The 21,963-nt window shown below is 35.4% G+C and overlaps 1 protein-coding gene across 2 annotated transcripts in view; it reads left to right on the top strand.

The window, feature by feature from the left end:
• Positions 1–20,858, top strand: part of LOC138694825 (cytochrome P450 6k1-like) — a 64,695-nt gene extending 43,837 nt beyond the window's left edge. For both annotated transcript variants that reach the window (XM_069818930.1, XM_069818931.1), the window contains exons 2-6: positions 602–862; positions 6,083–6,765; positions 11,853–12,074; positions 17,516–17,767; positions 20,468–20,858. In XM_069818930.1, the coding sequence (XP_069675031.1) occupies positions 609–862; positions 6,083–6,765; positions 11,853–12,074; positions 17,516–17,767; positions 20,468–20,637 (1,581 nt within the window). In that variant the 5' untranslated portion in view covers positions 602–608 and the 3' untranslated portion in view covers positions 20,638–20,858. The remainder of the gene's footprint in view (positions 1–601; positions 863–6,082; positions 6,766–11,852; positions 12,075–17,515; positions 17,768–20,467) is intronic.
• The last annotated feature ends 1,105 nt before the right edge of the window (positions 20,859–21,963 follow it).

The raw sequence follows: 21,963 nt of genomic DNA, 5'->3' as shown, positions 1-21,963 counted from the left end.
GTCAGTGGTAGCCCAAACCCTTTAACCAGTATACGCCACTGCTTAATAAGTTATTTATCTATTTTCACTTTTTTAAATATAGAGCTACATCTTCCTCTTCACTATCCATGGGAAGGCAACTAGGAATTGACCACAACATAAATATGCAACCTCCATTATTGTTTTCCTTGTATTCCCCTTTTTCTCTTGTCTTCCCATTGTTCTAGTCTTCGCTTGTTCCCCTTGTATTCCGCATGTTCTCCTTGCGTTTTCCTTGTTTTTCTTACATTCTCTTCTCCTTGTATTCCCCTTGTTTTCCTTTTATTCCAGTTTTCCTTGTTTTCCCTCTGTTCTCCTTGTTTTTGCCTTGTGCTTCTTGTACTCACCTTCTTCTTCTTCTTCTTCTTCTTGTATTCCTCTTCTTCTCCTTTTAATCTCTTTGTTCTTGTGTCCCCTATTATCCTTGTTTTTACCTTGTGCTCATTGTATTCACATTGTTCCCCATGTCTTCCACTCGTTCTCCTTGGTGGAGTGTGTCTGTATCTGTGACATAGTGTCAGAACTCAACCCTGTCACATATCCCACAATGCTCTTGCTTTAATACTCCAATGTTTTTTTTCAGACTGAAGATGGCGTTGCTAACTGAATCACTATTGCTGGATGCTGTCATTTTCCTGACCAGCTGTGTACTGTTGTTCCATCTCTATTTCCAACACAAGTTCAGTTACTGGAAGAAGCGTGGTGTCCCTTATGCGGAACCTTCAATGTTGTTTGGAAATTTCAAAAATTGTTTCTTACAAAAAGAATGTGTTGGCCAGTTCTTCAGGAGACTATACGAACAGGGTTCAGGTCACCGCTTCTATGGAATTTACTTATTTGCCAGGTAGAGTATAAACAAAACATGATTATAGGGATAGGTATAATCAGTTTCATAATCACCACCACAATAGTAATATGCGTTACGAGAGCGGTATGTTGAAGTTTCCATGTTCGAGGAAAAGTTTGAAAAAGCGAAACGTAGTTGATCTTTTTTTAATTTCCGAGAATTGAAAGAAAACATACCGCTCGTATATCGTACATTATTTTGTGCGAAGATCGTTCATTACATACCTGAAAGAGGAATTTCTAATTAGTTGCAATGAAATCTCCATCTTGGTTTTTGTTCAATGACTGCAAATTTACAAAAAAAAAAAAAAATCTGTCTTCAACATTGTTGCTTTAAAATTTTTTCTGTGTTTACTATACTCCAGAAGGCCGTGATATACGTATGACTTTTTTTCCCCCAGTCTATAAATGCGAACTTAAAACAAACGGTAAGATTATGTAATGATTTATTTTTCATTTTAATATTTTAACAATATTATTTATATAACATATTGCAGTAATAACATCGGCATCTGGAATCTTGTTGATTTTTTCACGGCTTCCTTAATGTTACTTGCATCACGAATGCAGTAACTTTAGTGGAGTTGTAGAGTTTACTTAATTTTTGCAAATATTTAAAAACAATAATTAACAGTGCAATTTAGGTGAAATTGTAGTGGTAAGTTTCCAATTTATAATTATTACTATATTGAACGTCTCTAAAAATAATATGTTAAAAGCCTAAAGCAGTAAAATCAATATGTCACTTAAGCGGTAAGAAGAGGGAAATTGCTATGTGTTAGGTTGGGAATACTGAATGTGGAATTTCACACTTTCCGCGGATTGGTTTTGTGCGGAAACCAAGCAAATACGCACGATCTCGCACAAACAATATTACCTACTGCTAATTTCACTATTACAACCTCCATTATTGTAGTGATTTTTGAATGTCAAAAGATGAAGCTTTATTTTGGACTTTCACGATGCTCAACGTGGTGCTAGAGTTTCTGATGTTTGCTCTGTGTCATGAATATAGGAACACCCAACGTTTCTGCTTTACACATCATCCTCATGATCAGACAAGACCTATCTGTTTGATTCGCTACCAAGATCTACAGTATTCGCTAGGATTGGTAACGTATCAAACACACTTGTTTGCCTCTTCCCGCCTTCCCAGTTTATGAAGCTGATCCTCATCTCCGAATTACTGACGTAGAACTACGTCTTTCTCCTCACTAGGTATGGCCGGGTAACTGCGAATTAACGGTCACATAGAAATGCAACCCCCTCCCCTTGCCCTTTATGTATTCCTCTTGTTTTCCTCCTATTCCTCTTGTTCTCCTTGTATTCCCTTTGTATTCCTCGTATTTTCGTTGTTCTTCCTATATTCCCCTTGTTCTCCTTTTATTCTCCTTTTTCTTCTTGTATTTTTCTTGTTTTCCTTGTATTCTCCTTGTACACGTTGTATTCCCACTGAACGTCCTATATCCCCTTGTTCATCCTATATTTCCATATTCTCCTTGTTCTCTTGATATTGCATTGTTATTTATGTCTTCCCCTTGTTCTGCTTGTATTTCCTTTGTTTTCATTGTATTCCTCTTGTTATTCTTGTTGTTCCCTAGTTCCCATTGTCTTCGCCATGTTCTCCTTGTATTCCCCTTGTTCTGCTTATATTTCTCTTGTTCTCCTTATATTTCCCTTGTTCTCTATATATTTCTCTTGTTCTTGTGTTCTCCACGTTCTCGTTGTCTACTCCTTGTTGTACCCTTGTTCTCCTTTTATTCTCATTTTGTTCTCCTTATCTTCCCCTAGTTTGTTCCTTTCTTCTCCTTGCCTTCCCCTTTTCCTCCTAGTAGATCGCATCGACACGTTGTTCTGCGTAAAGATATGAAGACCACAGGAAGAAAAGGGGGAATGTCACTTTTTTGTGAAAATTGAGATAATGGTAAAAATTGGAAGTTTATGGTTAGACGACAGTAAAACATATTGAACATATTGATTACTAGATTAACCACCTTTCAAAATGCATGGTGGTATTTATCATTTGCAACACACTTCTTGAATAAATTAGTTTTGAACTCTAAATTAGCTCTCTTGAAAATCTTGACATTCCCACTATTCTTCCTGTAGTCTTCATATGCAACCTAGTAAAGCTATACCCCTGTTGATTTATTTATGTTTCTACATTATGACACAGTACAATAAATGTAAAAAATCTCGTACCGCTGTAATATACAGGATGGAAGTGAAATAACCTTGCAGATTTTTAGAGCGAATAGCTCATGTTGTATGTAATAAACTGTAATACCATATATGTGGAAAGTTCATAGTTCTCTCAGGAAAAAAATGTTTTTTTTTTTTCTTTCCCCCAAATGTTTAACACCCTCTTATTCGGTAACTATTGCGAACTGGATCATGGAGATGCACAACTGTCGAAACATTGTGTTGTTAAATTGTTTAATAATTACGATAAAAAGATTCCGTTCTCTATAAGAAGAAACGTTGTACACGGCAAATAGCTATTCAATACTAGTGAGATGAGGATCAGCTAGTGTCCCAGAATTTCATACGTAATTGTAACATGTGAATAGAACGTAATGGACGACATTTCGAGCAACTGCTCTGAGATTCAGTTAAAATTCTCTTCATTTACTGTAAATAATTCACTAGTTAAGCGAAAAGTCACTTTCCATTCTGTAGTGCTACGAGACGGTAAGAAAGTTATCTGTGAGAACTGGCTGTACTACGAGAGATGGTAGGAATGTCTGTCCCTTAGCTTTGATTCGTCCTGTATATAAAAATTTAAGAGTTTGGAGAAAATGTGTCCAGGAGAGACATGTGTTGGCGACATCTGTATGAGAGGCCAGGGTCTACATGAACTGTACCGTCTGAAGATTGATTGATTGATTGATTGAAGGTCTACATCAAAGTACCTTTCAAGATTTCTGTTAGTGCTTTATAATGTAATTACAAATTACAGTAAAATATTAAGACACCTACAATAAGGCAATGTAATTATGTTATACGGGAGGTATTGCGTGATTTAATAAGTTATAAATCCTAGATAAATTTTTATTTTTGTATTACAGTTCGTAATATGTGTACATATGAATGTTTCAGGGATAAATATATTTTACGAATATTTTAATTGCAAGATCAAATTGAGGCGTTCCCTAGAATAACAACTTAATGTATTGTAAATTACGTCTTTCTTGTTTGCATTAGAGGAGAAGGTGGTAATATGGGACAGTCTTTTTCCACAGTCTCTAATTTGAAAACAACGAAGTTAAAAATGGGATTTGAGGTGATCCCTTATAGGAATATCATTTCTCCTTATGTGTGCAAAGTCATAACATGATTATATCAAGGAATCAGGTGTTATGTTTTAGGAAGTTCTTATACCGCATAATTGGAATTCCAGAAAATAAGGTTGTAATATGAGACAGACAAACTGCTGCGTAAATTCTAAAAATTAAGCCTGGAATCACATACAATGCTTAACATATGAACAATGTAACATATTGGACACAGAATTCATGCAGAAGTGAATGTCTTGATAGTTAAATAAAATATATGAAGTACTCCGCTTTTCATAGGTGAAGCCCTGATTTTCATCTCTGCACATTTCATGCACATTTATCAGTACTTTACACACATTAGAAGGTTCTAAGACTAGTTTTGTCTTGAACATCTATTTTCCTCACGTGAATATTAATGTTGTAATATGGGACAACCCTGTCCCATAATGTCGCTACTCATTATTATTATTATTATTATTATTATTATTATTATTATTTATTAATTAATAGTTCAAAAGTACATAAACCTAATAATTAAAACTGATATATGCACAAATAGTGAATATCGCCACTCATACCATAACATAAAACCTTGAATAAATTTAATTTTCAATGACCACTCGATGGACTTAACTGCATTCCATTGCAGACAAAGGCTAACCGAGGAGGAAAATATCCCACTGTACGTAACAGATAGCGTCACTAATTTCAGAAAAACAGCAGTGTTCTATTTTACAATCCCGTCCCATATTACTAGCTTCTCCTTATATTTTGAATCCTTAATAACATATCGTTGACATACTTTTAAAACTTCGTAATTACATTTGAGGAAATTGCACTGAAGAGAAAAACAACGTATTTTCTTTATATGTCATCTAAAAATGTTATGTAATTGTTGTTTATAAAATATAAAAACATTTGGGCAGAGCATATTTGCGGAAGGACGGCTAATAGCAGGATTAAATCACAGGCAGTTTGCGTTGGTTTTGGAGGACCCGATTGCGGTAAATCGAAAAGCATCTTTTAAGCCTGATAAACTGAAAGGGTGTCCAAAAAGTAACAGTACACCGATATCGTACTGTTCGCTTAAAGCAAAAAATAACGCTTAAAGTATGGATAAGAAAAAGAATGTTTATTTCTGAACTATGCTTATAAATTAAAGTTGGCATCACTGTTATCATAACGCTCATTTGTCTGTTTCAATACCTACATCTACTCATGAACGTTTTCTACAGCATGGACGTAAAAAATGACAGAGTTATTGGAACCAAAAGAGGAAATAAATGTTTAATTATCGAAAATTATAAATTTGGCAAAGTGGACTGTTAAAAAATGGCAATGTTAGGTGGCATTATTATCACTGAAGTACAGCCATATTTTTAACCAAGCAGTGAACAGTCCTAAGCCTGTGAAAATTGGGAAGGAAAATGTGGTAATGTGTTATAAAAGGAATTTATACACCTCTAAGTCAGTCACCACGTGTTGCTGAGTCTTGCCGCAAACATGCCCTTGAAACTAGCAGAACCATGCTGCAAACGGGTTGCCTTTTTGATGCGAAAGATTACGTTTCTAGAAAATTACCTCAAACGTGCTTCCCCGAAACATTTGGAGGCTTACGAGATGTCAGCGGACGTATTTTGAAATTATACGCAGATTTCAACATTCGGGAAAACTGAGCCTACGAGATTTAATAAGTAAATCGACGATATCTCGGTATTGACAAAATATTATTTACCACCAACGAACACAGTGCCTTCTAGAAACATTTGAACGCCTTTCTGTGCAAAGACATTAATCCATATAGGCCTACAAGTACAAAAGTTTGATGACCTGAATCTCAAATTCAGGATTTTGTAGTTAAGTTCTTGTTCCAGAGAACGCCTCAATTATTATCAGAACTTTGGACCATTGACAAGTCATTACGTTGTTTGTTGTTTCAGACCTGCCCTTATCTTGAGAGACCCTGAGCTCATCAAGCAAATTCTAGTGAAGGACTTCAATATCTTCTACGATCGACAGGTGCATTCTAGTGCCAAGTCAGATCCACTTTCAAACAATTTGTTTACACTGAAAGGAACACCATGGAAGTATCTAAGAGTAAAAATGACGCCAATATTCACACCGCTACGTGTAAAAAATATGTTCCCATTCATATCAAAATGCGCCACTCAACTGACGGATTACTTAAAAGAAGCTAGCGATAAAGGAGAACGTTTAGAAATGAAGGAAGTTGCAGGAAAGTATGCCACTGACGTCATAACAACTTGTGCATTCGGCATCGAAAGCAACTGCCTTTCAAATCCGAACGCAGAATTCCGTGAACTTGGGAAGAAGGCCGTTGAGTTCTCTACTTACAGAGCCTTTGAATTCATGTCAATATTTCTGCTTCCTCTGATGGTGAAGCTGATGGATCTTAAGTTCTTCTCAACAGAAGGAACCAAGTTTCTAAGGAGGGCATTCTGGGAAACTTTGAAATACAGAGAGGAGAACAATATTGTGAGGGAAGATGTCATGCGGTTGTTAATTCAATTAAAGAATAAGGGACATCTTGATGAGGAAAAACAAGAAAACGGAGCGAACGGGGTGCATAATAACGAGAGTTTGCTGGATAAGAGTACTTTTGGTAAGTATAAAGAGTTACTATTACATAGGTATTATATATGAGCCTACTGGTGGGACCTGATCGCTAGATTTCGAAGTTGACACACATTTACTCTGAAGTTAAGTACACACAGAATAATACAGTATTTACAAAGCAGCTAGCAAGATAGTCCTCTCTCCTCATACACACATCATGTCAGTTGAATGGAGCAATACAGGCCCAGCAAGGAAAAAATTAAATGTTCGCCTGAAGGATAAACGTAAATATTACGTTCGCTAGAATACATAGAATTATCGTCTTTAGGGTGAAGAAACTTAATAATATTCTTAGGCATATAAACAGTTATACAAGGCAATACTATTTACAAAAGTACTCCATAATAATAATAATAATAATAATAATAATAATAATAATAATAATAATAATAATAATAATAATATAATTTAATATTAGAATATCAGAACACATAAGCCTACCATTTGTAACTGTAGGCCTACATAAATTACAAAATAAGGAAAAGAAGCGACATAAACACAGTAACAATTATTATAAAACTTAAGTCACGTAAACAGGCTTGTCTGAAACTAATTAGATTGACTACTAACGTTAAGGTAGATAAATATCAGTTTGACTCTACGAGTAGTTTAACACATTCCCTGCAAAATTCTGCACTGAAACATGTCTTAAACACATATTTCATAATTTGGAGAAAGTGGATTTTGATTATAAATAATTGATTAAATGGCGATCTTACTCGTGTTAATTATGTAAGCATGTGTGGCTTACAGCTGTTTCGGTGTTACTTGACACCGTCCTCAGAACCTACTAGATCTCGGCTCTATCTCAACTTCGCTGCCTGTTGTGTGGGTGCGTTCGTGTGATGAAGAGTTGTGTAAAATAATGTGTGTGTTCTGAAATTGATCTGTGTGTTGAGAATTTGCGAAAACAAAAACACACACAAGATCGCATCCTCATTCAGAAAACAGAAATACAACATAGCATACAGAACAGAAAACACATTACAAAGACATCTCAACACACAAACAACACAAACAAATAAATACAACCACACAGGCGCATACAAACTCACATGCAATAGTTGCGACAGTTTCTACTTTGGACAGACAGGCAGATACAAAGAACACATTAAAGCAATAACCAGAGGACACAATACATCTACATATGCCGAACACGTCACTAATGCTAACCACACATACAATAATATAAATACAGAAATGGAAATCCTACACCTACAACCCAAAAACCACAAACTAAACACACTAGAACAATATGAAATATACAGACACACTAAAACACATCCTAATCAAATTCTCAACACACAGATCAATTTCAGAACACACACACTATTTGACACAACTCTTCATCACACGAACGCACCCACACAACAGGCAGCGAATTTGAGATAGCGCCGAGATCTAGTAGGCTCTGAACAATATGAAATATACAGACACACTAAAACACACCCTAATCAAATTCTCAATACACAGATCAATTTCAGAACACACACATTATTTGACACAACTCTTCATCACACGAACGCACCCACACAACAGGCAGCGAAGTTGAGATAGCGCCGAGATCTAGTAGGCTCTGAGGATGGTGTCAAGTAACACCGAAACAGCTGTAAGCCACACATGCTTACATAATTAACACGAATAAGATCGCCATTTAATCAATTATTTATATTTAAGTGTTAAAAGTAGTGTACGAAAGATTCAACATGGACTTTGATTCTACGAGACTCATATTTTTTAAGATTATTTAGGGCCAAATTAAAGAAGTAACTAATTTCTCACGCCTTCTATTCTGTAGGTGAATTCATTACATTCAACAACGCTTCATGAAATTAATAATAAAACTTCTGTTGTGTTCATTTTTGTCTCAATTGGAAAGCAACCTTAACCATATCTTTAATATATGAAAAAACAATGGCTAATATTGAACACTCCTGAGTAACTTGTAACATAAATATGATTTTAGGACTAAAAAACATTTGGGATTACTTGAGAAGGAGAAAATTCACTAAGGAAATACATTCGTGTAATAAAAAATGCACGTAGAATAATAATCTTCCAGTCTAGAAAACGAAACTTTAGTTTTGTTGATTTAGATGTTATACAGTATTTTTATCTTCGGCTTACAAATGAGAGGGGTCTGATGTCCATTTTGAACTTACAAATTACAAGAATTAGATAAAAGTAGGGATAAAGGAAGATTAACTGCAGAAAACTCATAAAACCTTCAGTACTGGAAGAAAAAATCAGCAATATTGTAGAAAAGTATCACGGACGAAAAAAGAAATCCTAGAATAAGTTTCTAAAAAAACTCTAGAAACTATAGAAATGAAGAATAAATGATGATGATAAATCATTTTGTATATGTAAGAATTAGAAACTAAGTCTTCAATATGACATTTGTAAGTGAGGTTATGTGTGTGCGATACTTTAGAATGGAACGATATGCTTCTTTCTTGACTGACTGATGAACTAAATCATAATTCAACAGTCATGTCAATGTTTTTATTGTAAGTAAATTAATAATAATAGATTTACATTATATTATAAAAGCACTAGCTAATGGTAATTATTATGTTCACTATATTTCAGATTATGTCCCTTATTTGTGTGAAATGTCCCTTATTTTTAAGCTCATGTTTCTCACCTCATTGTTGTAAAGATGGCAACCCTGGTAGATGTTGGACAAGGTATGTGACATAAGTATATAATCTACGAAATATTTGAAATTGTTTGTAAATACTGAAAATATCATACTAGATTAAACACATGTTACTGAACATGTGTTGTATCCAAGGGCATTGATGTGATGGAGTTGTGCAACAAAAATTATCGAAACTTTTTAAGCCACATGTGTTATAGCCTATATGATACAGTAAATTGAGGAGGAACGGAATTATTGTTAATGGTTTTTAATTTAATGGGTTGCGTTTTTATTCCCCACAAATGAGGAGTGTACAGACTTTCTGCAAACAACTTTCACATACGTAGTTGCGACTCTTATGGCCAGTTTGTCCAAGTAATGTTTAATTTTGCTTAACGAATGTTAAATTAACAGTCTGTTTATTTTTAACGCTTTGTTAATGTATTTTCCATTTGTTCAACATAATTTTGTTTAAGATAACCAACACTGAACTGTAACGTCTGTTAGCACTATTTTAACCACTCAACACAGTTGGTAATGATTCTACACATGTAAGACAATTTTTGATTGGCTAAAATTAATCTTGAAATTCTATATTATAGAGTATATATGTGTAAAGATGTTGTGTATAGGTAAAAGATAAGTTATCTATGTACCTGTCATTCGCATAAATAAATAAATAAATAAATAAATAAATATTATAGAGTGAGTCGTGAAACTAGCATAAAATGACAACCTGTTATAGTAGGCCATGCTCCATAAACAAACAGTTGACAAATGAAAGTTGTAGGTGACGTGCTGAATAATAATTACAAAGTAAGGTTATATTTCCTCATTGCTATTATGGATACGAAATACGAAAGAAATAAAATAACACTGATGTATTTAAACAGTCCAAAGTATTTTTTAAATGTTATACAGGGACATCATTTTATTTTTAATTCAATTTTTATTGTACCTGAGTTTTGGAATGTACTTCACTCCCACCCCTCTACTAGTAAACTTCCAACCGTTCACGATACAGAGCCGAGGGCTCATAAGCAGTACTGAGTTACTGAGTACAGTACGTTCCAGAAATATGTTCTCGTTTTCCAGTGACGAAAGAGCTTTCAATATTGAATCATATTTTCTTACAGGTACTGTCGTCCGTTTGCCTACGTCGCATCCCGGTTTCCCCCACCTGCTTCTGTTCGCCCCTCTGTTAAGTCTAGTAGCTGGACTGTCTTAGCTCTTTTCTGAAAACATTAATTTCTGTTAGGAATTGGACGTCTACGTAATATTATACAACTGTTTAAAATAACTTAAATAAAAGGGCCTCGTTAAGTAATTAACTGTCATGTGATTTCCCCCCTTTTCTACGACCCTGCAACAAAACCACTTGAACGGACAGTAGATAGCATGTCTGAGTAACTTTATCTTTTCGGATCGGGCAGAAGTGAAGATTAAATTTACAGTACGTAAGGTACTCTTTTATAGAGTAGGTATAGAATTATTTCAACTTGAGTTACTCGTACGAAGGACGAAACTAGTAATTGGAATTAGGTACAATAGTCTATAGTGCGATAATATGCACAAAAGAACTGAAGCCTGTATCGAAATGAACGGCCACCATTTAAAAAATGTATTTAAATATTCATATTATGATTATTTTTCAATTTAACCTCATTCTTTATATTGTACGCTAATGTGCTGTAACAGTACAATATACACTGCATAATTAATACGTCCGAATGGATAGCTCAATTCGTGTGTAAAAACATTAAGTGTTAATACAGTACTGTATTTTGATTAAACAAAGACCTAATGAAAATTATCAAACTCAAAATTGCGATATTCCCCAGTTTACGTAAATGGACGAACTACTTTTCTTCCCTCCTATACCTAGTAAAGTGATTTGTATTTTACGCCTGTATCATCGAACTCCAGTCGTGGAAGGGGTAGCAAACGGTGTTTACTGTTTCAATTGTTAATAGAAAGGTATAGCCAGGTTAATATTAAAAATGTTAGTAAAAATAAAATGATGTCCCTGTATTACCAGTCATATGCTAAACATTCCCTACAGAGAGACACAAAATATTAATTTCGCAACTTCTGTTCGAACAGCTGTGGAGACATTGGCCCGAAATCCTACATTTAAAATTAACAAACTGTTAACAATCTGTTAAACCAAACTGGTGTTGAAAACATACAATTTTATTAATTAACAAACTGTTTAGTGTTTAACAGTCGTTAAATTTTCTAACAATACTTGGAAAAACCGGTCATTAGTCTGCAGTTGTGAATAAGTCAGTGCTTGCACTGAGCACTATGTTATCGCGGTTGCAGAGTATATGAGACACATTGCATTACGGTATTGATAGTGTTAGTTGTAGCTTTCGCATTACAATAAATAACTTTTGCACATACTAATAGTGACTATTTGTCTGCAGAGTTCAATGGTGATAATTTGGTTGCACAAGCTGCAATATTCTTTACTGCGGGTTTCGAAAGCAACGCTACGACCACATCAGCAACACTATATGAGTTAGCAATGCAGCCTCACCTACAGACCAGACTAAGAGAAGAGGTTATTGCTGCTATGGAGAAGGACAATGGAGAACTGACTTATGACACCATTAAAGACCTGGAATACCTTCATATGGTTATCTCAGGTGAGAGAAAAGCTACTGATCGATAACAGAATTTTACATATCAATCTCTCTTATCACCACCAAACATTATCAGCAACACTACCATCATCTCATAACCATCAATATTATTATAATTATCACCATCGTCACCTTTATCACCATCAACATCACCATAATTATGACTATCATAATTTCCATAATAGTTACTTAGTGGGGATTTGAAAAGAGCGCATCAGCTACTGTGGCTATTTGCGCCCTTATCTAGAATTCTTCATAAAACTTGCCATAATACAGCGTGTCCCTTAATGATTATCGGGATTTCAAAGTTGTTCAGTTTTTTATTTGCAATATATAAGAACAAACCTTACATGGAAATAAACAGCAGCTCCATGAGTTTTCATACCGTATCTTATAAATGTTCAGTGTGAACACCATTTATCACGCAGCAGACATCCAGTAGATCAGTGGTCGTCAGCACCCGCTGAAATGTGCTGTCCCGTGTGCACTGTCGTGTAACAGGGAGAGATAGAGAGCATACCCGCTAGCAGCTACGGAGTGCACCCTAGTGCACTGCGTTTTCCGCGGGTAAGAGAGACTAGCCCCAGCGTGCTATGTGCTGACGACCCCTGCATTAGATGGTCACCATGTCTGGAGTGATAAGACTCAACAGAAGCAACAATCCTCCCCCTCAACTCTAGCAGGTCGGGAGGTACACATGGTCCTTCATTTACCCCCACAGAAAGAAATCACTTTGTATGAGATAATTTGACAGTGGACTACGTACGAAAGCTGCTTTCACATTCTCGACTCATTCGTTGGGCATACGTTGACGTTCTGAACTCTTCCCTTTACAGATGCATCCAATCATTTAAAATTGTCTGTACCATAGATAGACGAATGTTGTTATCGGATGGAAGAAGAGCAATTCTAATTTGCCGCCAGAAAGCTCCCTATACAGCAATTAGAGAATCGAACTTCGCAAATTACAGCACAGAAAAAGATGGAGTTGCCATTTTGTAAATCTGATTCTGTGACGCAACAAAGATGAGAAATAAACGCTGCGAACATAATATGATACGAAATTTTCACAGCTCTTGTTTTATTACATGTAAGAAATACCCATCCACTTGAACCGTGGCACACTGGATTACGGTTGGCGCAGTGGAAGCGATAACGCTAATAAATGCAGTGGAAGCGATTAAATAACAAATACAAATTTTTTATAACAAGAAAAATGTAATTGCCTGAATGGTGAATAACAAAGGAATACACAAATGAATTGATGTACGATAACAATATAATGGTGATACAAAAATACTAATAGCAAGAATTCAATCTGCGTATTAACTCCACTACCATCTGTGTGTCCACACCTGTGGAGTAACGGTTAGCGCGTCTGGCCGCAAAACCAGATGGTTCGGGTTCGATTCCCGGACGGGGCAAATTACTTGGTTGAGGTTTTTCCAGGGGTTTCTCTCAACCCAATATGAGCAAATGCTGGGTAACTTTCGGTGCTGGATTCCGGACTCATTTCACCGGCATTATCACCTTCGTATCATTCAGACTCTAAATAACCTAAGATGTTGATAAAGCGTCGTAAAATAACCTACTAAAATATAATAAAAAATTAAACCATCTGTGTTCCTGAAATCTATCCTCACTGTTCTCTTACTATAAAGTGAACTGTATTAGATTCATAAAGAACTAATCTGCAAACTAACTCAAATCTAAGACATTCGTCTGGTTGGCGAGTTGGTATAGCGCTGGCCTTCTATGCCCAAGTTTGCGGGTTCGATCCCGGGCCAGGTCGATGACATTTTAGTGTGCTTAAATGCGACAGGCTCATGTCAGTAGATTTACTGGCATGTAAAAGAACTCCTGCGGGACAAAATTCCGGCACATCCGGCGACGCTGATGTAACCTATGCAGTTGCGAGCGTCGTTAAATAAAACATAACATTTTAAAGACATTCGTACATATTAACTTCACTGTATCTTAGCAATATTAACTTGTCGCTGTACATTAAAATCCATACAATATCATAAATGACTTGGTACTGTACAATATCGTGAGATAATATTTTCTTAGAGACGAACTCTAATCCAGAGAACAATATAAAGTTGATTATTGTCACAAGATAGAATTACAATTCGTCCGTCTATTGTAACTATAACCCTTCAGATAATACGCATACATCTGCACAATATTTTACAAAAATCAATAACTGATGCAGAGAGAGGGGGAGAGGAATAAATAGCACACGTATGCTCTAATCAACGTAACCAATTTTACCTTTGGAAACCAGACATACTTCCGTTACGATATCCAAATTTCACGCTCACTAGCAGAGACCCGAACTTTGGCAGAATGCCTTTTTAAATGTGTTAAATCTATCTTCATTTTGAAAGTAAATCTGTACGAATTATACCTTTGTGATTGAAACGTCACAGTTTTATGTTGCGCTTTTCTGCCTTTTTTGATATAAATGCCTAATTTACAAAATAAATGCTTATTTTTGCCTTTATTTGATTATTCATCTATTATTTATTAATTTATTATTAAAAATTGCCTACAGGTATATTTTGATTTATTTCTATAACAGCTACAATGAAAGTGACTTCACCTAATGTATACTCGTATTATTGTCTTTCAGTCAGTTCATATTCTCTTTGCAACATTGAGTGCTGCCGTGCAAAAATGTATAACTGTAAGCGTTTTAATAAATCGCTTGTGTTTATTTGACAAGGCAACAATGAGTGCGGTTCTAACATTATTTTTAACGGTTATTTTTCTTTCAGTTTTCATTGCGACGTTGTTGTAGCTAGCAGCAAGATGCCGAAATTCAGTGTTCCTTTACACAGTAAATTGCAAAGTTACGTTAATACTTTTGGATCCGACGTATTTTGTACTGACGGTAAAGTACTTACATGCAAAATATGTGAGCAGTCGGTGAACTACGAAAAGAAATATTTCATATCGCAACATATCAGTACAACCAAACACAAAAAGGCACTTTCCAAGGCTACTGAGAAGAAGATTTATTTGCTTCCAATAGTAATTGCAACATCGAGTCGAAAATCTCAATTTGCATTCGACTTATGTAAAGCTTTTCTTGCTGCCGAAATCCCTTTGTGGAAAGTGCAAGGCTGTGGGTCTAGTGCAAGGTTTTTGTAATTGCCTTTTATTGCGTATTTTTAGCTATTTATGATACCTTTTTGCCTGCTTATTTTAATGATTCATAATGCCTAAACTTCCGGTCTCTGGTCATTAGCAATGTTCTCGAATGTTACCACAAAATCCCAATACAACGTAAAATTTCACCAAAGAATTCACATAGCCTATACCTTCCAGACCAGTAGTGTCAGAGTTGTAAGCTCCAATACCGGTTGTGGAGCTAGATCGGAGCTTGAACTTGCTTATGTCTGTGGAAACACCGGAGCTCGCAACCAGTCTAGTGGAGCGCTCCGCTCCGTTTAGTCCCTGTCTGACATCGCTGTTCCAGAAGATTCCACGAGATACTACCCAACCGTAATTATTCTCGTTAATATATCTGAGAACTAGATAGAATGATTATGAATGTGATCCCATTAGTTTATTTACATTTTTTATTCCGAATAACCTCAGGAATCATCATAAACGGGGGGAGAACTTCGTGATTCACCCTGTACTTCACCTGTGGTAGTTTCACCAAAGAAAAAAACCCAATCAGTCTGTCATCCTGCAGTCCAAACGACCAAACCACACCATGACAGGTCACTTTCCTGTTTCTTACCGTTCCAGACACCAACTTGGGTTCTCAAATGATCAGTAACAAGTGTTCTGACGATTAAATTCTCTCTGCATGTAAAAGTTGGCTTCAACAGAGAACAAAATACGTTCTTCTTGAGTTAACAATAGTCATGAAACGAACTGTTGTTTAACCTATGTTGTGTGACATCTAGGACAACTGTAGTTATTTTCGCGTTTGTTGTAAATCAGCCTAAAATCAACCGAAATACGTAGGGGAGAGTTGCCGAATTCGGACCGTTGCCTAAATTGGACCGCAGTTGTATTTCCATATATAGAAGTATTTCAAACATTTCAGATGGCACCACTGCTTGCTGACGCTGCCTAAGGTACTCATCTTGAAGTTCAGTGAGCTGCAGCCATATTAGCGAATAGGATTGCCGTTAACGTGTTTTGGTGTTTTTGCTTACAATTTTTACGCTACGGATCTTAAGCTTCTGTATACAGTAGGAGTAAGTGATAACAATTTCTATACTATACGTTACAAGTATTTTTCATTAGCTACTATCTGCGTGTTTTAAAACTAGTTTTTAATTTCATGTGTTTGTTTAGTGATGTCTATTTGCATAAGTGAACAAGTTGCCTAGGTTGGACCTCTGCGCGTTTCCTGGATTGGACTGGTCCAATTTAGGAAACTGTTAGTATTTTTTTTTCAACATGAATATAAAGCATTATATTATGGTCAACGTTAAAGAAAAAGTAGTATATTGGGGGATTCTGTGTCTTTATGTTTCCAAGATGTCAAAAAGGGGAACTTACGGGAAATGAAATGATGCTTTGAAGATGGCGGTAGCAGCATAAAGGAATGGTGACTATGGACTCAACGAGTGTGCTCGAGTATATGGAGTGCCATAGACTACAGCAAAGATATATGCTGATTGCAAAAACGCTTTCCAATGAAGTACTTCGGAAGGCAAGCAACCTTCAGTTTTTTTTTTCTACGAGTCTTCCTCTAATTTTGAAATAGGCTATGTAACCGAGACAAGCAACTAATATAAAACTACTTCAGTATAAAGAGAAATATTATGACTGTAACAATCAGCTTGAATGCAGTAGTGTTTCTGTAATTAATTTATCTTGTTTTTCTTTAATTTTTCATCAAAGTTCAGAGAATTGTGTAACTTCTTTCACCAAATGTTAATAGCTGATACATTTTTAACGTAAAGTTTGGTGAATTAAAGATATTTATAATAAATACCCTTCTTCTATTTATTTGTTTACTATTACTAATGTATTTTTGCAAGGTCCAAATTGGGACACTATGAGTCCAAATTAGGCAACCGGTTTCCCAATTTGGACCATTTCCATGATTTTAGTTTTACCTTTTTATATTTATTAGGAATTGTGTAATTTAAAATATAACATTATAGGATGAAAGTACATAGAATGTAGAATGTACTAGAACATATTTTGATTTAATTTAATTATTAGTAAAGACATGGGATTAAAAAACAAAAAACTGGTCCAATATAGGCAACCTTCCCCTATTCAGCTTTCCCAGCTCTTCATGCTGTGAGATGAAGAAATGGGCCTAACATGAACTGTAGCAGTAAATGAATATGAATAGCTGTTAATTATATAGATTTTAGTTAAGTATTTAAACATTGATTACTGTTATCAAATAATAATCTGGAATTGTTTTACCGGTATATCACGAACTGTGCTTCTGTCAACAGAGACTCTCCGAAGGATTCCTCCGCTGTCAATCTTAGACAGAGTTGCCAGCCGAGACTACGTCATACCTGGTACCAAGACTGTTATTGAAAAGGGCACCGTAGTCTATGTACCCCTTCTGGGGATTCATAATGATGTCGACGCGTTTCCAAACCCAGACCAATATGACCCTGAGAGGTTCAGTGAGGAAAATAAAAAGAAACGACATCCATTTATGTATCTGCCCTTTGGAGAAGGGCCAAAGTACTGTTTGGGTAAGTACCTAGGAATCATTATATATTGTCAAGATTTTAAGTTCCGTAAATACTTCGTGTACCACTTGGAAGTATCGAAAGGAAACTATTTAATTACGGCACTGTACGAACAATTCCTGCAGAGCACGAATGCATGCTCCCTGGACCATCATGAATCCAATCTCGTAACTAAAGGAGGAACATTTTTCCACGTATTTTTGCTCATATGTTGTTAGTAACACTCCACGCAACAGATGATAGTTCACCAATTAGTACTTCCATTAATTATATTCATCAGGCGTTCTTTGGATCCGGATCATTTTTTCGTAAAGTTCATTCTTCTGAACAAGTAATGCTCCTAAAATTAAAATTCCTAATTTCAGTTACCTAATCCTATTTTTCTTAAAGCTCGTCTTTTAAATATTGAACGAAGCAATGTAAAACAATTTTACTTAAATAAAAAAGTATCCATTTAAAATTTTTAGCAGAATAGCATATGCTGATGGACGTAGGCATAGCAAAACACGATTTTCATTCTTATAGACTGTCTTGCTCGATAATAAATATAACCAGTAACAATTTTCGGCTACCGCATTTGTAATTCAATTAATTTAATTATGTATTTCCGTCTAATGACTTATCTAATTGATAAAAAAGATATCACAACATAAAATAATTTGTTTTTAATTTGAATATCTTCTGCGAACGTTTTCCTCGTCCCCTTTGGCATCTTCAGGCAATGAACTATACAGTATTTAAACATTTGTGTATATTAATTAAAATATTTAGTATACAAAAGTGATTAACGATGAAAATAAAATATGTTGAAACATTTGAAAACCTAGGTTAATATAAGTTAATATAAATGTTAAAATGTTAAAAATAAGTACTTCTTATAGTTATAAGAATGATCCTACAGATATATACCAAAAATAAATAAAAATACATTGAAATTCGTACCCGATATTATACAATCTAACACAATTTATAAATACATAAATCAAAATAAAAAAATCTGTTACTGAAGACTTTACCTAAAACGCACAAAAATCCAATAACTATGAGACTAAACATCTAAACATCGACTCACCAATTCACAAAACGTACAAATTTCTACAAAAATATTTGAAACAAACTTTAAAATTAGCACACAATACATAGTAATAAACACCGAACATCTAATCAATAACCTCAAAGAAATAAAAATACATAACACAAAGAAGATGTTACTGGACATAGAAAATTTCTATACTAATATCTCTGTGCAAAAAATCATGGAAATCATTGAAAACAAATTACTAAGTAACAACATGCAAAAATCCAAAATCGAACAACTAATAAACAGAACTACTTTCAATTTAATGATAAAATATACACGCAAAATAAAGGACTCACTATGGATAATCTTTTATCCGGTTTACTAGCTAAAATATTCATAAAACATATAGAAGGTAGTCGCATTAATAATGTATTACAAACTCACAATATCAAATTTTATAATAGATACATGGACGACATCTTATTATAATTATGTGAAAATAGTAAAACAGATAATCAAATACATAGCTTGATTTTTTAGTTCTGGAAACTATTTTTTTCTCGATACATAGCATACTTACTGTACATGGTTCTAACTTTTACAAATCTTCGATGTAGTCACCAGCATTGTGTACAACGTGTTCCCAGCGATGAGGATGCCGTTGACACTGTCTAATCAGTGGATGGTGCGAATAGAGCGGTCGGTTGCCTGTAAAACGTCTTCATCTGTTCGGAAGAGAATTCCGCGAAGTGGGACCTTCATCTTAAGGTGCGTAGCGAACGAACGAATGATGAAGCAAAACATCGTTGTTCGTTCGCTGTTCGGACCAATGCACAAATCATCAGCAAATGGTCGGAGAACATTCGCATTTGCTGATTATCCGCGGTTATTGTAGACATAGATATAATTATAGCAAGTGTAGCCGTTGTTATTATTATAGGCAGTTTAACAAAAAGAAAGTTAAAAACAAAAGGCGTTGGTCGCAGGCGCCACTCTACGAAAGTCACAATCAATATAGAGGTACTGACTTGCTTCATGATTTACGTCGAATGGAATCGGGACAGTTTCACAACTTCTGTCGCATTTCAGAAACAGACTTCGAAATATTACCGTGCAAAATAGGGCCATAAAATTTCCTGGTCCCTATATACATCAATAAGTTTGATAGCAGCTTCTTCAGTCCACTTCAGTTTCGACATCCTGTTGGCGAAATTAAACTGATCTGCTACGAACTGCAAACAAGTGGCAAATCCCGTTCACAACGAATACCTTTGATATACCGACAAGCGACGGATCACTACCGAAAGCAAATCAAACTATCGGTTTGCCTTTGCTGCGTCGTCCACACGTTCCGATTTCAATCAGCCAATCCATTCTTTTGTCGTTCGTTGTTCGTTCGCTCCGTGTGTACGCACCTTTAGGGATTAGATCGAAGTCTAAGGAACTTAAATCCGGAGAGTATGGCGGGTGATAGAGCACTTCCCAGCCCCAGCGACTGAACAGTTCAGATATAACTCTTGTTGTAGGCCTATGCGCTCTAGCATTGTCATGCAGAACGATAATAGGTGGGTTATCCATAAAGTGTCGCCGTTTTCTTCTCAGAGCTGCTCGCAGATTGTTTCGCAAAAAGATATTCTCTGTTTATGTCAATATAGACCTAAGTTTATATGCATATGTTACAGGCAAGGGACTTGGATTGATAGCTATAAAGATAGCTGTCGCAAGTGTTATATCTCAGTACGAGGTTCTTCCCTGTGAGAATACTCCTCCCCGTCTTGACCTGGACCCCAAGGCAATGATTTTGGCTGTCAAAGGAGGACTTCCTCTCAGATTTGCTAAGCTGAAAAAGTAGCAGCCATCTACACAAGATCCTTCTGAGAAGTCTAAAATTACAATGCATTTTTATTTTAGAATTAGAAGACTTATTACAAGTTTCACATAAGCTTCTGATTGGGTATTAATCTAAGAAACATGTATATACTATGTATATTTTGTATGTAACTCTTTTTAGCTGCATTTTAAACACAAAAACTGTTTTGAAGCAACGAATAAAGCTTAACTTTAATATATAAATACATGAATGAATTCTTTATATCCTGTACGATGTGAAGTCAACAAGTCTGCTATAATTGTACGATACTTTACTTTCAGAACCTCGATAGGCATATATCATGATTATCACAATAATCTTAACTCGACTGCCTCCGTGGTCTGTTGGTCAGCATGCTGGCTTCCAGATCAGAGGTCCCGGCTCTCAGTGAAATTTTCTTGAAGAATAATTCCCTGGGTGTCTAGAGTCTGGAAATTTGTATGAATGTGAGTGTACCGGGTTAATATTAATTAACCAATCATAAAAAAATATAAAAATACATCAGGACTGTCGCTGGGCAGTAACCTGAACACACGTTTCAGCGTCACATTGTTGACAAGTAACTCCATCTGTTAGAACAGGGCCGGGCATGAGAGCGGCTCCATACAGCAGGCCAGAGCTGCTCTCGCTCCGCAAGGCAAGCCGGAGCAGAACGCTCACTCAGTGGCGGACTCGCATTACAGCTACCTTCCCTGCATTAATATAACAAGAGCCACGGTTGTTCTATTCATTCAGTCTGTCAGTACATAATAGTTTATAAGGATATTACATCAATCCATTGTACATTACAGAATTTATAGAACTCTTATTAATTTAATGGAATAAACTTCGCTCTATGCACACACAGAAATCATTAGGCTTATTTACATAACCCATACGCACATACTGCAATCTCCTCACCACGGTTCTACGAGAAGGCGTATGGCTTCCACTTCCCTTACTTGCTGTGGACAGAGTTCATCTGCCAATATAATTAAACATCGCTTGATGAATACACCTTCGTTGAATGTTTTCAATTCCTTTGCAATTTCGTGGCAAATTTTGTAGCTAATTCTCATAGCCGATTCACTAAGTGCATTATTGTCATTCTGTTAATATATAATATAATATGATATGATATGATATGATATGATATGATATGATATGATATATGATATGATATATGATATGATATGATATGATATGATATATGATATGATATATGATATGATATATGATATGATATATGATATGATATGATATGATATGATATATGATATGATATATGATATGATATATGATATGATATATGATATGATATATGATATG

Source organism: Periplaneta americana, chromosome 2 (genome assembly GCF_040183065.1).
Source record: "Periplaneta americana isolate PAMFEO1 chromosome 2, P.americana_PAMFEO1_priV1, whole genome shotgun sequence".
Taxonomy (NCBI): Eukaryota; Metazoa; Arthropoda; class Insecta; order Blattodea; family Blattidae; genus Periplaneta; species Periplaneta americana.
The sequence above is the reverse complement of the archived record's forward strand: the minus strand, read 5'-3'. Positions and strand labels throughout refer to the sequence as shown.